Source organism: Bombus flavifrons, chromosome 12, assembly GCF_040668555.2.
Source record: "Bombus flavifrons isolate JBK064 chromosome 12, iyBomFlav1_principal, whole genome shotgun sequence".
NCBI lineage: Eukaryota > Metazoa > Arthropoda > Insecta > Hymenoptera > Apidae > Bombus > Bombus flavifrons.
The window spans coordinates 511,332-528,021 of record NC_138453.1 but is presented as its reverse complement, the minus strand read 5'-3'; the positions used below and the strand labels follow the sequence as shown (position 1 = coordinate 528,021).

Here is a 16,690-nt window from a genome sequence, read left to right as displayed (position 1 = left end):
GTCTTCGCCTACCATTAAAATGTACAGACACGGATCCACCTCGCTTTGATTAAAACCACGTTCGACTAATGTCTCGTGTAGCTGCTCATTCCACACTCGAGCAGCTTGTTTGAGGCCATATATACTTTTGTTCAGTTTACATGCATACCTGCGGTCTTCGATCTCGTATCCTTCAGGTTGACCCATGTAAACTGTTTCCACTGGCGCGAACACCTCGTCGTAATCTTTACCGAATTTTTGTGAAAAACCCTTTGCGACGAGTCTTGCCTTATATTTCACAATTTTGCCCTCGGTGTTTCTCTTTATCCTGTAGACCCATTTACATCCGATAACTTTTCGCTCTTTAGGCGGAATCACAAGATCCCAAGTCTTGTTATTTTTAAGTGAATCCATTTCCTCGTCCATTGCCTTTATCCACAGTTCTGCATCTGGTCTTGATAATGCATCCTTTCGATCCTTTGGCTCTTCTAGGCTAACTGCCATGTTTAGTGCTCCCATGTACCTGTCGGGAGGAATTCCTTTATTTAATCTTTTTGATCGCCTCGGCTCTGAACCTTGAATATCTTCACTCGTTGTTTTGTTTTCCTTGTCTTTGCCTTCAGATTCATCTTTAGGTCCTTTTTCTTCAACAATTTCCTTATTGTTACTTCCTGTTTTATCCACTGTACCTTCAGTAACAGTCTGTTCTTCAATGATAATTTCTTCAGTCCCGGGTTCCTTATGAGTCTCAAGAAAGATCACATTACGACTTATCTTCACTTTATCTGTGGCTGTATCAAGTAGTCTATATGCCTTTGACTCTTCCGAATATCCGACAAACCTTAACTTTTCTGCTTTTTCGTCTGATTTTCTTCGACACTCTTGAGGTATATGTGCATATGCCATAGTACCAAACGAACGAAGATTTTTGACGTCAGGTAGTTTAGAATACCATAATTCGTACGGCGTCTTACCTGTGTGTTTTGTGGGTAGGACATTTTGCAGGTAGTTGGCTGTGTGTATTGCTTCACCCCAATACTTCTTGTCCATGTCGGCGTCGATAAGCATACATTTAGCCATTTCTATTAGTGAGCGATTCTTTCTTTCAGCGACTCCATTTTGCTGCGGTGAGTATCCTGCTGTATATTGAATCCTTATACCTTCACTTTGCAAATAATTCCTCAGGTCGTTGTTGACGTATTCCCTTCCTCGATCCGATCTTATTGCTTTAGGTGTCTTATTTAATTGATTTTTCATCGATTGCACAAATTCTTTAATATATCTCGTGGTTTCGTGTTTTGTTTCCATCAGATATATTTTTGTGAATCTACTGAAATCATCGATTACAGTTAAAGCATATCTTTTCTTACCTGGAGTTGCAGTCTGCATTGGGCCACAAACATCTGTATGTATGAGATCCAGTATACTACTCGTCCTTGTCGTTGATTCTTTAGGGAAAGGTTTTTTCGTCATTTTTCCTTTTATACAGCACTCGCAAATTTCTCTTATTCCCCAGTCCTTTATCTTTATCCCGGTTGCAAGGCCGTTTTCTAATTGCTTTATCGCATCTATGCTTCTATGCCCAAAACGCTTATGCCAGGTATGTTGACAGTTTGCATTGTGTTCTTTTTCTTTAATTGCACATGCGCTTTCGATGGTCGGCAGTAGGTATAAGTTGCTTGAGGCTTTGGCGAATACTTCTACTACTCCATCTTTTACAATACGACAACCGTCATTCTCGAAACTTACTTTATAGCCGTCACTCGTTAGTTTTTTCACCGAGAGTAAGTTCGAGCTTAGTCCAGGTATGTACAACACATTGTCAACATGCATGTCTATTACCTTACCGTTACTTGGGTGCCTTATGATACCTGATCCTTTGCCTTTTATTTGAACTGCCTTATCTTCGTCTGCTAGAAGTACAAGACCCTTTTCATCTGGATTGAAACTGCTGAAAAAATTTCTATCTGCCGTCATGTGGCTCGTAGCCCCTGAGTCAATAATCCATACATCTGTACGCTTTCTATCTTTATTACTCATTCCGAGGCAAAGTTCCTGGGAAATTTTCTCAGATGCCTTATGTTCTGTACTCACGAAAGCTTGCTGGTCTTCATCAGATGTATATTCCATCACCTTATTCGCTTTATTTTTCTTTGCTTTCCATGCGGCGTATTTACGACAATCCTTCTTCATGTGCCCGGGTTTCTTGCAAAAGAAACATTTCGTCTTACTGTTACTACCATCACTTACTTTCATTACCGTTTCGTTCCGGTCTGTTGTCCATCCTGAACCTCTGCGCCGTTTATATTCGTCGATGAGCTTTCCTTTGACGAATTCCATGGTGAGATCTGATTCCGGTCTACTTTCCAGACTGCTAATTAGAGGATTGTATGACTCTGGTAGACTACGTAGAATCATTGCTACCGATATGTCCTCATCCAAAGGTTTTCCTAATGTTGTTAGCCGATCGAACATGTTCAACATTTCCGTTAAGTGTTCTTCCAAATTTCCGCCTTCAGCTAAGTTCATTCGACATATATCCTTGAGCAGAAATACTTTATTTGATAATGATGCTTTCTGATGATAGTTCTTTAGGGCCTCCCATGCTTGTTTCGCCGATTTTGCTCCCCGAATGTGAATAAGCTGACTATCCTCGACAAGTAACCCTATTGTCGCGCGAGCCTGATCGTCCTTATCTAGCCAATTTTGATCCATCTTTTCGGGCGCTGGAGTTGGATCTCTGATCACTGTCCAAACTTTATCTTTAATTAATAACAATTCGAGTTTATCTCTCCACGTCTCGTAATTGCTGCCGTTAAGTCTTTGTATTTCGAAACGTGCACTACCCGTCATTGTTAATTTGCTATAGCCCGCACTTATACGCTTATACTTTACACTTATACTTTACTTTAAGACTGTATGTTAATTGTTTAATATTTACTTTAATCAGGAACTTATTTCAACACTAGCACATTGGGTCTGGGCCCATAACCTGTTAGAATTTAATCTTGAAATTAAGATTAATAAACTGTGTGGAAGACACAATGTGTGTATTGAAACAATACTTTATGATTTTTATTAAACAAAGTTACAAGTAAAATACAAGTAAGCGTTATGAATGTTGACAGTTGGCTAGTTGTTCACAGACTGACTTGCTTAGTGACCCATGGCCCTTAAAAAGGTTTAGAACTCCACTCTGTATGCAGCAATGAGTGTGACCTGTGTGAGTGTCTGTGTGGCGTCACATGTGCTACAGAACCTTCTAGTAGCTTCTCGACGTGCCCATCGAGAATGTTCCATCCGTATCCTTAAGCTTCTTCCGCCAAATTCTCGAAAGAGCATGCACGTGCTAGCCGCCATGGTACATCTCACGAACGCGCACTAGTGGGGATAGCGTTGGACAACGAAAGGAAGAATCCATACGATCAACCACCTTATCTGCATGCGATTGATATCGTTGTATTCCAACAATAACATTCCGTTGTATGTCGTACTTTTATTTGTACTGGAATGCATTTGACTATATGGACTACTTCTCCTGCGATCAAAGCCATGTGTCCTGGGGTTTTGGTTATTGTATATATGTGAATTCGTCGGGCAGTAGGGTTGCTAAACTTAAAGCGTTTTCTATTAATTTCTTTTCGGTGGTGCATCTTCGTGTCAGTACATCGTGGTATAGTGCCGTTTGTTTCATAAAATTTTATGTGTATATGTTATCAGTGGAAATAAGTATTACAAATGCTGCTTGGTTTACAAATATATACGTATATGTGTATGTATCGGTAGGTATTATAAATGAGATTTGTTTTATAATTATATATGTCGGGTTATGGTTGGAATTTTGGGCGCGTAACAACTCTTCACGTGAATTAACCGTTGTTTTACACAACCGAGATTATATTTACACGTATACACAAGTCTACTACAAAGATTAACAAATAATAAGTCTAGTGAATAATAAGCTTAACAAATAATAAGTTAGTGGATAATAAGTTGAACGAATAATAAGTCTAACAAATAATAAGTCTAATGAATAATAAGTTTAACGAATAGTAAGTTCAATGAATAGTATGATTTACGAACAATAAGTTTAATGAACGCTATTAACAATATTTTTGAGTTCAAACGAATCCACGGCCAACGGGATAACTCTTTACTAAGCGTAGACTGATCTTAAGCACAGAAATACGATGGTTGGAAACTCGACGTGTCACTCTCCAAAGCAGTCGCAAGAATGCCAGCCTCGTCGAGATTTTTCTCGCTGTACGATTGCATTTGTTTTTCTATGCCCGTTTGGAAGCATCGAGAAGGTTTCAAACGCCGTTGCTAGGCAGACTCGTTGGAAGTGTGACACCAATTACCTCTCAGGTACAAGACATCGACTCCCGACTGTCGGACGCCAACGCCGCGACGCATCTTAGTCCCCATCAGAGACAAGGCCCCAACCCCGACTTTCGGACTCCTTAGAATCCACACCAAACCCCCCAACATCCCCAAGCCAGGGTGTATATAAGCCGAGACTTCACCCAGCCCGGGCAGTTCTCGTTCTAGTTGCTGTTCTTGTACAACATCCCTTTCTCTGTTCAACGTTATTGTAAGTGCCAAAGTCATAATAAAGTTCGATAAAAGAGAATTAATAGTTGGGCTACGACTCAGGTTTCTTTTCTCTCGCAACCCAAATATCCGTTTTACGTGACAGAAGCAGCGAGAAAGTTCCAAACGCCGTTGTTAGGCAGTTTCTGCCTGGAGTTTGATTAGTAATACAATGTATGACCCATTGTATCACACGTGGCTAGACCCGCTCCCGAGGCCGCATGCCGCCACAACCACATTTCTCGGAAAACCCATACAACCACTCCAGACCTCCGTTAGGCAAAACGTACATCCCGTGACCGTGGCTACGTTCGGCGACCAATTGTCACCTCGAACCCAATCTCGCTATTACAAATCTCGAACAATTACAGCTATGATAAAATCCAGGCTAGAGTACTAGAGGATGTTCCCAAAATTTCCAAGGAACGGCTTCGGCTTTCCTCTCATCTCCGACGTATATATGTATATATATTGATAGAAATAGATGTTATAAATGTTGCTCATTTTACGAATATATATATATGTGCATGTGTCGATAAATATAAACGGACTTTATTTTATAAGCCTTATGCATTATCGATGAGAGTGGGTGTTATAAATGTTAACTGCCTTACAAACATGCATGTGTATGTATCGGTAAATATAAATGAAAATTATATGCATTGCTATAAATGTTGGTCGTTTTACAAGCGGATAGCATAAATATTTATTTTGTGCGTATACTCAGTTAATAGTAAATACCGTATCCATATTATATATTTATTATAAAGTTATAATAACTAATTATTGTTTATTAGTTTTCTCTAGTTCCATAATAATGAAAGTTAGAATAATATACGATAATAATAATTATTATTTATTAGTTTCTTTAGTTCGATAAATGTATTGCATTGTATTAATTATTATTTATTATTTTTCCTTAGTTTATTGAAATAGTTAGTAGTTTAATAGTCGTAGCGTTGTTCCTTATGGCTGATTTCCATAAATTCCTAATATTCCTGTTATAATGCTGTATTATATTGCATTAGCTATTATTCATTTCTTGTTATAATGTTCCCTTTGTTTTATTACCATCTTATTAATTATTTATTTCTTCGTTGAAAATACAATTTATTTTGTAACGCATGCACGTGTTGATTATCCAAAATGGCCGCTTACCTATATCTTCAGTAGGAATATGGTGTTAATATAATGTCAACAGTAACGTGTCGTCGAAATAACTAATTGTTCGTTAATCATTGTGATTTTATTTACTGGATGCCGAATTGAAGGGAAATAATATTGTTTTGTGTTTATAATAAAGTGCGCCTCATAGCACATGCGCGAACGATGCTTTGTGTTCGGGGGGAATTTTCAAATGGCTGTTCGTGTGTATCTTTAGTGAAGATAACGTGTTATGCAGCGTTTTACCAAAATAATTATTTACTTGTGTTAGATTTTATTTAATGAGGTGTGAATAATATTGTTTTATGTTCGTTGTAATGTTGTAATTATAACGTAATACGTTATATGGTATAACGTTATAACGTATTACGTTATATGGTATAACGTTATAACGTATTACGTTATATGGTATAACGTTATATCGTATTACGTTATATAGTATAACGTTATATGGTAAAACGTTATAACGTATTACGTCATATAATATAACGTTGTATGGTATAACGTTATAACGTATTACGTCATATGGTATAACGTTATATCGTATTACGTTATATAGTATAATGTCATATGGTACAACGTCATAACGTATTACGTTAAATGGTATAACGATATAACGTAATACGTTACATAGTATAATGTCATATGGTACAACGTCATAACGTATTACGTTATATGCTATAACGTTATATAGTATAACGTAATATGGTAAAACGTTATAACGTACTACGACATATAGTATAACGTTGTATGGTATAACGTTATAACGTATTACGTTATATAGTATAACGTTATATGGTATAACGTTATAACGTAGTACGTTATATAGTATATCATTATGTGGTAAAACGGTATAACGTAATACATTATATGGTATAACGTCATAACGGATTACGGTATATAATATAACGTTATATGGTAAAACGTCATAACGTATTACGTTATATAGCATAGCGTTATATGGTACAACGTTATAGCGTATTACGTTATACGGTATAACGTTATAACGTAATACGTTATATGGTATAACGTTATAACGTATTACGTTATATGGTATAACGTTATATCGTATTACGTTATATAGTATAACGTAATATGGTAAAACGTTATAACGTATTACGTCATATAATATAACGTTGTATGGTGTAACGTTATAACGTATTACGTTATATGGTATAACGTTATAACGTATTACGTTATATAGTATAACGTTGTATGGTATAACGTTCTAACGTATTACGTTATATAGTATAACGTTATATGGTATAACGTTGTAACGTAATACGATATATGGTATAACGTTATAACGTAATACGTGATATGGTGTAACGTTAATAGCCCAATTCCGGTTTCATATTTACAGAACTGATATGACGTATTACGTTATATGGTATAACGTTATAATGTATTACGTTATGTAGATTAACGTTATATGGTGAAACGTTATCACTTATTACGTTACATAGTATAGTGTTATATGGTATAACGTTATAACTTATTACGTTATATAGTATAACGTTATATGGTATAACGTTATAACGTATTACGTTACATAGTATAACATTATATGGTATAACGTTATAACGTATTACATTATATATATTCTAATCAATATCTTCATTTTGTCTTAGCTCGAAGAAGTATTCCTTAAATTTTCTGACATCTCTTGCTGAGAATCTTGCACAGAGTAGGAAACACTCTATCATTTTATCTCTGATTATTTTAGTAGAGTAATGCATAATGTAATGAATTTTTCATACCTTAATAGCTCCCTTTTCGAATATCCTATGTATATCAACGGAATGATGAAGTAGAATCATAAAATGATTCCACATGATCTTTCCTGCTTTAAACGAAATGTATCAAATTTTGTATTTAACATTTTCAATATTTCAATTACTAAACTACACATCCGAATTTAATTCAGAATGTGGGCATATGATTATGGTTAAGGTAAACAGAACATAAAGAGAAATGGTTAAGTACGTCTGCTTTTTCTGCAAGAATAATTTGGAACATACCAGTAATATACACGTATGTATTATACGCGTTACAACCTTTTTTAAAATCTCGATGCGATATAGTAAAGTTATGATATTTGGCAGATAAAACTTTTTAAATTACTCATATTGTTCCGTGGTAGTGTTGTTTCTTTTGTATCTATCTTAATTTTCCATCGATCTTACATAGATTACCTAAGTTTAACTTTTTATTGTTCCAGAGAGTATTAATTTGCAATTTGCTTGGTTTGGCGAATGATAATATCTTCTATGAAAATTTGAAAAGGAAGTTGGCAGAAATGTTAAACTCGGAAGAGAGCGTAAAAGCAATTGAAGACTTGGGACTTCTTGAAGAAGATTTAGTATTGAAGTTGAATACGCCTCTCGATACTTTGACACATTATTTGTCAAAAAAGTTGTGCTATGATCAAAATGAACGAGATCTAGTAATTCTAAGACACGACGTTGGAATACTCTGGCCAGACAACAGAAGAGAAAACAGAGGAATTAATTTGGTGTTGTATGGCGAACCACAAGGATACTCTGCTATGGCGCGCAGTGTTGGATATCCGACGGCAATAGCAGTTAAAATGATCCTTGACGGTATAGTTCTTCTTTTTCCCGTTTATTCTAAAAAATGTTTCTTCGTTCAGTATTACATATCGAATAATAAAAATTACGATTGACATTTGTTATCCCTTTTAACATAAAGGCGTTCAAAATTATGTTTACACAGAACGTAATACATATTATTGCAATTTTATATATCCACGCATATGTATATTTCTGATACTTTCATTGCATGTCATCCTTCTAAACAAATTTTACCATATAATTTAATAATAATTTCAAAGTACATTATTTTTCTTTTTCGTTAATAGGTGAAATTCAACAACGAGGAGTAGTCTTTCCGTTTACCCCAGATATTTATCGACCAATACTCAATCGATTGAAAGCAGAAGGAATAGAATTCTTTGAGACATCCAAGTGGATTTAACATCTTTATAATATTAATAACAAGTAATTATAAATATAATGTATAAATAAATATAATTATTAACTTATATAAGTTAACTTTCCATTGCCACTCTTGTAACACAAAGCATACGAAAACAACAGCGACAGAATTATTATTGTGTAGGTATTGTTTTTTAGTAGAACTTCTTATTGCTATTCATTATGATAGCATTATTTACATAGTTCTTTATGAAGTGAAATATACAAAAGAGTGGGATAATATCCGAATGTCCAGGATTAGGATCTTTCCACTTCAAATGAGCATAACATTCTAATGAGTCCAAGAATTACAAAACTTGAAACGTTATTTCGTAAGGAGGAGGGACAGGGAAGCCAATATTTATTATCTGCCGCCAATTTCATCTCAATATCAGTTACCACAACTTCATGTCACATTTGCCATGGGTAATAATATTTTTCATATCTTAAGACTGATACAATGAAAATTTCTTTGTATCTAAATCTGCAATACTCACATTCTATGAAAGGCTTTCTGACGATTCATCTGCAATTTTTGCTGCACTGCTTTGTTGCTGCGAATTTGCTGTTTCTACCTAAAAAGATTAATATTCAAATTAGCGTTAGGGGAGTCATGAATTAGAAAGAGGAGACGAAGAAGGAGATTCGTGTACCTGATTATCACATCCGTAATGTCTGCATTCGCAGTGTTGTCCACATGGAATGCCTGCTGCTACGCAGCCACATCGCCGTGTAGTACAATCTTTTTTGCAGTTACAAGCATGCGAAGATTTCTTTGTATCTAAACCTGCCACACTCTCATCTTGTGAACGGCTTTGTGACGATTCATCCGTAGTTTCTGCCGCACTGCTTTGTTGCTGCGATTCTGTTGTCTCTACCTAAAAAGATTAATATCCAAATTAGCGTTAGGGGTGTCATGAATTACAAAGAGGAGACGAAGAAGGAGATTCGTGTACCTGATCATGACATCCATAATGTCTGCATTCGCACAGTTGTCCACATGGAATGCCAGCTGCTACGCAGCCACATCGCCGTGTAGTACAATCTTTTTTGCATTTACAAGCATGCGAAGATTTCTTTGTATCTAAATCTGCCACACTCTCATCTTGTGAACGGCTTTGTGACGATTCATCCGTAGTTTCTGCCGCACTGCTTTGTTGCTGCGATTCTGTTGTCTCTACCTAAAAAGATTAATATCCAAATTAGCGTTAGGGGTGTCATGAATTACAAAGAGGAGACGAAGAAGGAGATTCGTGTACCTGATCATGACATCCATAATGCCTGCATTCGCACCGTTGTCCACATGGAATGCCAGCTGCTACGCAGCCACATCGCCGTGTAGTACAATCTTTTTTGCATTTACAAGCATGCGAAGATTTCTTTGTATCTAAATCTGCCACACTCTCATCTTGTGAACGGCTTTGTGACGATTCATCCGTAGTTTCTGCCGCACTGCTTTGTTGCTGCGATTCTGTTGTCTCTACCTAAAAAGATTAATACCCAAATTAGCGTTAGGGGTGTCATGAATTACAAAGAGGAGACGAAGAAGGAGATTCGTGTACCTGATCATGACATCCATAATGTCTGCATTCGCACCGTTGTCCACATGGAATGCCAGCTGCTACGCAGCCACATCGCTGTGTAGTACAATCTTTTTTGCATTTACAAGCATGCGAAGATTTCTTTGTATCTAAATCTGCCACACTCTCATCTTGTGAACGACTTTGTGACGATTCATCCGTAGTTTCTGCCGCACTGCTCTGTTGCTGCGATTTTGTTGTTTCTACCTAAAAAGATTAATATCCAAATTAGTGTTAGGGGAGTCATGAATTAGAAAGAGGAGACGAAGAAGGAGATTCGTGTACCTGATTATCACATCCATAATGTCTGCATTCGCACCGTTGTCCACATGGAATGCCAGCTGCTACGCAGCCACATCGCCGTGTAGTACAATCTTTTTTGCATTTACAAGCATGCGAAGATTTCTTTGTATCTAAATCTGCCACACTCTCATCTTGTGAACGGCTTTGTGACGATTCATCCGTAGTTTCTGCCGCACTGCTCTGTTGCTGCGATTTTGTTGTTTCCACCTAAAAAGATTAATATCCAAATTAGCGTTAGGGGAGTCATGAATTAGAAAGAGGAGACGAAGAAGGAGATTCGTGTACCTGATTATCACATCCATAATGTCTGCATTCGCACCGTTGTCCACATGGAATGCCAGCTGCTACGCAGCCACATCGCCGTGTAGTACAATCTTTTTTGCATTTACAGGCATGCGAAGATTTCTTTGTATCTAAATCTGCCACACTCTCATCTTGTGAACGACTTTGTGACGATTCATCCGTAGTTTCTGCCGCACTGCTCTGTTGCTGCGATTTTGTTGTTTCTACCTAAAAAGATTAATATCCAAATTAGCGTTAGGGGAGTCATGAATTAGAAAGAGGAGACGAAGAAGGAGATTCGTGTACCTGATTATCACATCCATAATGTCTGCATTCGCACCGTTGTCCACATGGAATGCCAGCTGCTACGCAGCCACATCGCCGTGTAGTACAATCTTTTTTGCATTTACAAGCATGCGAAGATTTCTTTGTATCTAAATCTGCCACACTCTCATCTTGTGAACGGCTTTGTGACGATTCATCCGTAGTTTCTGCCGCACTGCTCTGTTGCTGCGATTTTGTTGTTTCCACCTAAAAAGATTAATATCCAAATTAGCGTTAGGGGAGTCATGAATTAGAAAGAGGAGACGAAGAAGGAGATTCGTGTACCTGATTATCACATCCATAATGTCTGCATTCGCACCGTTGTCCACATGGAATGCCAGCTGCTACGCAGCCACATCGCCGTGTAGTACAATCTTTTTTGCATTTACAAGCATGCGAAGATTTCTTTGTATCTAAATCTGCCACACTCTCATCTTGTGAACGGCTTTGTGACGATTCATCCGTAGTTTCTGCCGCACTGCTCTGTTGCTGCGATTTTGTTGTTTCCACCTAAAAAGATTAATATCCAAATTAGCGTTAGGGGAGTCATGAATTAGAAAGAGGAGACGAAGAAGGAGATTCGTGTACCTGATTATCACATCCATAATGTCTGCATTCGCACCGTTGTCCACATGGAATGCCAGCTGCTACGCAGCCACATCGCTGTGTAGTACAATCTTTTTTGCATTTACAAGCATGCGAAGATTTCTTTGTATCTAAATCTGCCACACTCTCATCTTGTGAACGGCTTTGTGACGATTCATCCGTAGTTTCTGCCGCACTGCTCTGTTGCTGCGATTTTGTTGTTTCTACCTAAAAAGATTAATATCCAAATTAGTGTTAGGGGAGTCATGAATTAGAAAGAGGAGACGAAGAAGGAGATTCGTGTACCTGATTATCACATCCATAATGTCTGCATTCGCACCGTTGTCCACATGGAATGCCAGCTGCTACGCAGCCACATCGCCGTGTAGTACAATCTTTTTTGCATTTACAGGCATGCGAAGATTTCTTTGTATCTAAATCTGCCACACTCTCATCTTGTGAACGGCTTTGTGACGATTCATCCGTAGTTTCTGCCGCACTGCTCTGTTGCTGCGATTTTGTTGTTTCCACCTAAAAAGATTAATATCCAAATTAGCGTTAGGGGAGTCATGAATTAGAAAGAGGAGACGAAGAAGGAGATTCGTGTACCTGATTATCACATCCATAATGTCTGCATTCGCACCGTTGTCCACATGGAATGCCAGCTGCTACGCAGCCACATCGCCGTGTAGTACAATCTTTTTTGCATTTACAAGCATGCGAAGATTTCTTTGTATCTAAATCTGCCACACTCTCATCTTGTGAACGGCTTTGTGACGATTCATCCGTAGTTTCTGCCGCACTGCTCTGTTGCTGCGATTTTGTTGTTTCCACCTAAAAAGATTAATATCCAAATTAGCGTTAGGGGAGTCATGAATTAGAAAGAGGAGACGAAGAAGGAGATTCGTGTACCTGATTATCACATCCATAATGTCTGCATTCGCACCGTTGTCCACATGGAATGCCAGCTGCTACGCAGCCACATCGCTGTGTAGTACAATCTTTTTTGCATTTACAAGCATGCGAAGATTTCTTTGTATCTAAATCTGCCACACTCTCATCTTGTGAACGGCTTTGTGACGATTCATCCGTAGTTTCTGCCGCACTGCTCTGTTGCTGCGATTTTGTTGTTTCTACCTAAAAAGATTAATATCCAAATTAGTGTTAGGGGAGTCATGAATTAGAAAGAGGAGACGAAGAAGGAGATTCGTGTACCTGATTATCACATCCATAATGTCTGCATTCGCACCGTTGTCCACATGGAATGCCAGCTGCTACGCAGCCACATCGCCGTGTAGTACAATCTTTTTTGCATTTACAGGCATGCGAAGATTTCTTTGTATCTAAATCTGCCACACTCTCATCTTGTGAACGGCTTTGTGACGATTCATCCGTAGTTTCTGCCGCACTGCTCTGTTGCTGCGATTTTGTTGTTTCTACCTAAAAAGATTAATATCCAAATTAGTGTTAGGGGAGTCATGAATTAGAAAGAGGAGACGAAGAAGGAGATTCGTGTACCTGATTATCACATCCACAATGTCTGCATTCGCACCGTTGTCCACATGGAATGCCAGCTGCTACGCAGCCACATCGCCGTGTAGTACAATCTTTTTTGCATTTACAGGCATGCGAAGATTTCTTTGTATCTAAATCTGCCACACTCTCATCTTGTGAACGACTTTGTGACGATTCATCCGTAGTTTCTGCCGCACTGCTCTGTTGCTGCGATTTTGTTGTTTCTACCTAAAAAGATTAATATCCAAATTAGCGTTAGGGGAGTCATGAATTAGAAAGAGGAGACGAAGAAGGAGATTCGTGTACCTGATTATCACATCCATAATGTCTGCATTCGCACCGTTGTCCACATGGAATGCCAGCTGCTACGCAGCCACATCGCCGTGTAGTACAATCTTTTTTGCATTTACAAGCATGCGAAGATTTCTTTGTATCTAAATCTGCCACACTCTCATCTTGTGAACGGCTTTGTGACGATTCATCCGTAGTTTCTGCCGCACTGCTCTGTTGCTGCGATTTTGTTGTTTCCACCTAAAAAGATTAATATCCAAATTAGCGTTAGGGGAGTCATGAATTAGAAAGAGGAGACGAAGAAGGAGATTCGTGTACCTGATTATCACATCCATAATGTCTGCATTCGCACCGTTGTCCACATGGAATGCCAGCTGCTACGCAGCCACATCGCCGTGTAGTACAATCTTTTTTGCATTTACAGGCATGCGAAGATTTCATTGTATCTAAATCTGCCACACTCTCATCTTGTGAACGACTTTGTGACGATTCATCCGTAGTTTCTGCCGCACTGCTCTGTTGCTGCGATTTTGTTGTTTCTACCTAAAAAGATTAATATCCAAATTAGCGTTAGGGGAGACATGAATTAGAAAGAGGAGACGAAGAAGGAGATTCGTGTACCTGATTATCACATCCATAATGTCTGCATTCGCACCGTTGTCCACATGGAATGCCAGCTGCTACGCAGCCACATCGCTGTGTAGTACAATCTTTTTTGCATTTACAAGCATGCGAAGATTTCTTTGTATCTAAATCTGCCACACTCTCATCTTGTGAACGACTTTGTGACGATTCATCCGTAGTTTCTGCCGCACTGCTCTGTTGCTGCGATTTTGTTGTTTCTACCTAAAAAGATTAATATCCAAATTAGTGTTAGGGGAGTCATGAATTAGAAAGAGGAGACGAAGAAGGAGATTCGTGTACCTGATTATCACATCCATAATGTCTGCATTCGCACCGTTGTCCACATGGAATGCCAGCTGCTACGCAGCCACATCGCCGTGTAGTACAATCTTTTTTGCATTTACAGGCATGCGAAGATTTCTTTGTATCTAAATCTGCCACACTCTCATCTTGTGAACGACTTTGTGACGATTCATCCGTAGTTTCTGCCGCACTGCTCTGTTGCTGCGATTTTGTTGTTTCTACCTAAAAAGATTAATATCCAAATTAGCGTTAGGGGAGTCATGAATTAGAAAGAGGAGACGAAGAAGGAGATTCGTGTACCTGATTATCACATCCATAATGTCTGCATTCGCACCGTTGTCCACATGGAATGCCAGCTGCTACGCAGCCACATCGCCGTGTAGTACAATCTTTTTTGCATTTACAAGCATGCGAAGATTTCTTTGTATCTAAATCTGCCACACTCTCATCTTGTGAACGGCTTTGTGACGATTCATCCGTAGTTTCTGCCGCACTGCTCTGTTGCTGCGATTTTGTTGTTTCCACCTAAAAAGATTAATATCCAAATTAGCGTTAGGGGAGTCATGAATTAGAAAGAGGAGACGAAGAAGGAGATTCGTGTACCTGATTATCACATCCATAATGTCTGCATTCGCACCGTTGTCCACATGGAATGCCAGCTGCTACGCAGCCACATCGCCGTGTAGTACAATCTTTTTTGCATTTACAGGCATGCGAAGATTTCATTGTATCTAAATCTGCCACACTCTCATCTTGTGAACGACTTTGTGACGATTCATCCGTAGTTTCTGCCGCACTGCTCTGTTGCTGCGATTTTGTTGTTTCTACCTAAAAAGATTAATATCCAAATTAGCGTTAGGGGAGACATGAATTAGAAAGAGGAGACGAAGAAGGAGATTCGTGTACCTGATTATCACATCCATAATGTCTGCATTCGCACCGTTGTCCACATGGAATGCCAGCTGCTACGCAGCCACATCGCTGTGTAGTACAATCTTTTTTGCATTTACAAGCATGCGAAGATTTCTTTGTATCTAAATCTGCCACACTCTCATCTTGTGAACGACTTTGTGACGATTCATCCGTAGTTTCTGCCGCACTGCTCTGTTGCTGCGATTTTGTTGTTTCTACCTAAAAAGATTAATATCCAAATTAGTGTTAGGGGAGTCATGAATTAGAAAGAGGAGACGAAGAAGGAGATTCGTGTACCTGATTATCACATCCATAATGTCTGCATTCGCACCGTTGTCCACATGGAATGCCAGCTGCTACGCAGCCACATCGCCGTGTAGTACAATCTTTTTTGCATTTACAGGCATGCGAAGATTTCTTTGTATCTAAATCTGCCACACTCTCATCTTGTGAACGACTTTGTGACGATTCATCCGTAGTTTCTGCCGCACTGCTCTGTTGCTGCGATTTTGTTGTTTCTACCTAAAAAGATTAATATCCAAATTAGCGTTAGGGGAGTCATGAATTAGAAAGAGGAGACGAAGAAGGAGATTCGTGTACCTGATTATCACATCCATAATGTCTGCATTCGCACCGTTGTCCACATGGAATGCCAGCTGCTACGCAGCCACATCGCCGTGTAGTACAATCTTTTTTGCATTTACAAGCATGCGAAGATTTCTTTGTATCTAAATCTGCCACACTCTCATCTTGTGAACGGCTTTGTGACGATTCATCCGTAGTTTCTGCCGCACTGCTCTGTTGCTGCGATTTTGTTGTTTCTACCTAAAAAGATTAATATCCAAATTAGCGTTAGGGGAGACATGAATTAGAAAGAGGAGACGAAGAAGGAGATTCGTGTACCTGATTATCACATCCATAATGTCTGCATTCGCACCGTTGTCCACATGGAATGCCAGCTGCTACGCAGCCACATCGCCGTGTAGTACAATCTTTTTTGCATTTACAAGCATGCGAAGATTTCTTTGTATCTAAATCTGCCACACTCTCATCTTGTGAACGGCTTTGTGACGATTCATCCGTAGTTTCTGCCGCACTGCTCTGTTGCTGCGATTTTGTTGTTTCCACCTAAAAAGATTAATATCCAAATTAGCGTTAGGGGAGTCATGAATTAGAAAGAGGAGACGAAGAAGGAGATTCGTGTACCTGATTATCACATCCATAATGTCTGCATTCGCA

General features: G+C 38.7%; 1 protein-coding gene and 1 long non-coding RNA gene across 2 annotated transcripts; one reads left to right on the top strand and one right to left on the bottom strand.

Moving 5' to 3' along the window:
* The first annotated feature begins 7,348 nt into the window (after positions 1-7,348).
* Positions 7,349-8,808, top strand: LOC138185554 (uncharacterized). The gene is made up of 2 exons (XR_011174651.1): positions 7,349-8,339; positions 8,618-8,808. It is a non-coding gene; the product is annotated as an uncharacterized LOC138185554 (long non-coding RNA).
* A 424-nt stretch (positions 8,809-9,232) lies between these two features.
* LOC138185722 (uncharacterized) lies at positions 9,233-10,311 on the bottom strand. Its single transcript, XM_069124882.1, has 6 exons — positions 10,306-10,311; positions 10,135-10,216; positions 9,992-10,050; positions 9,830-9,913; positions 9,524-9,610; positions 9,233-9,307 (listed from the first exon to the last, which is right to left on the bottom strand). Exons 1-6 carry the CDS (start codon positions 10,309-10,311, stop codon positions 9,233-9,235), a joined length of 393 nt encoding a protein of 130 aa, XP_068980983.1.
* Between the last annotated feature and the right edge of the window lie 6,379 nt (positions 10,312-16,690).

What these genes read in the sequence shown, in the direction of transcription:
- LOC138185722 (XM_069124882.1), bottom strand. An exon ending in ATTATGGATGTCATGATCAG is followed by an intron (nt 9,914 to 9,991) that starts GTACACGAATCT and finishes TAATCTTTTTAG; the next exon opens with GTAGAGACAACAGAATCGCA. An exon ending in GTTCACAAGATGAGAGTGTG is followed by an intron (nt 9,308 to 9,523) that starts GCAGGTTTAGAT and finishes TAATCTTTTTAG; the next exon opens with GTAGAAACAGCAAATTCGCA.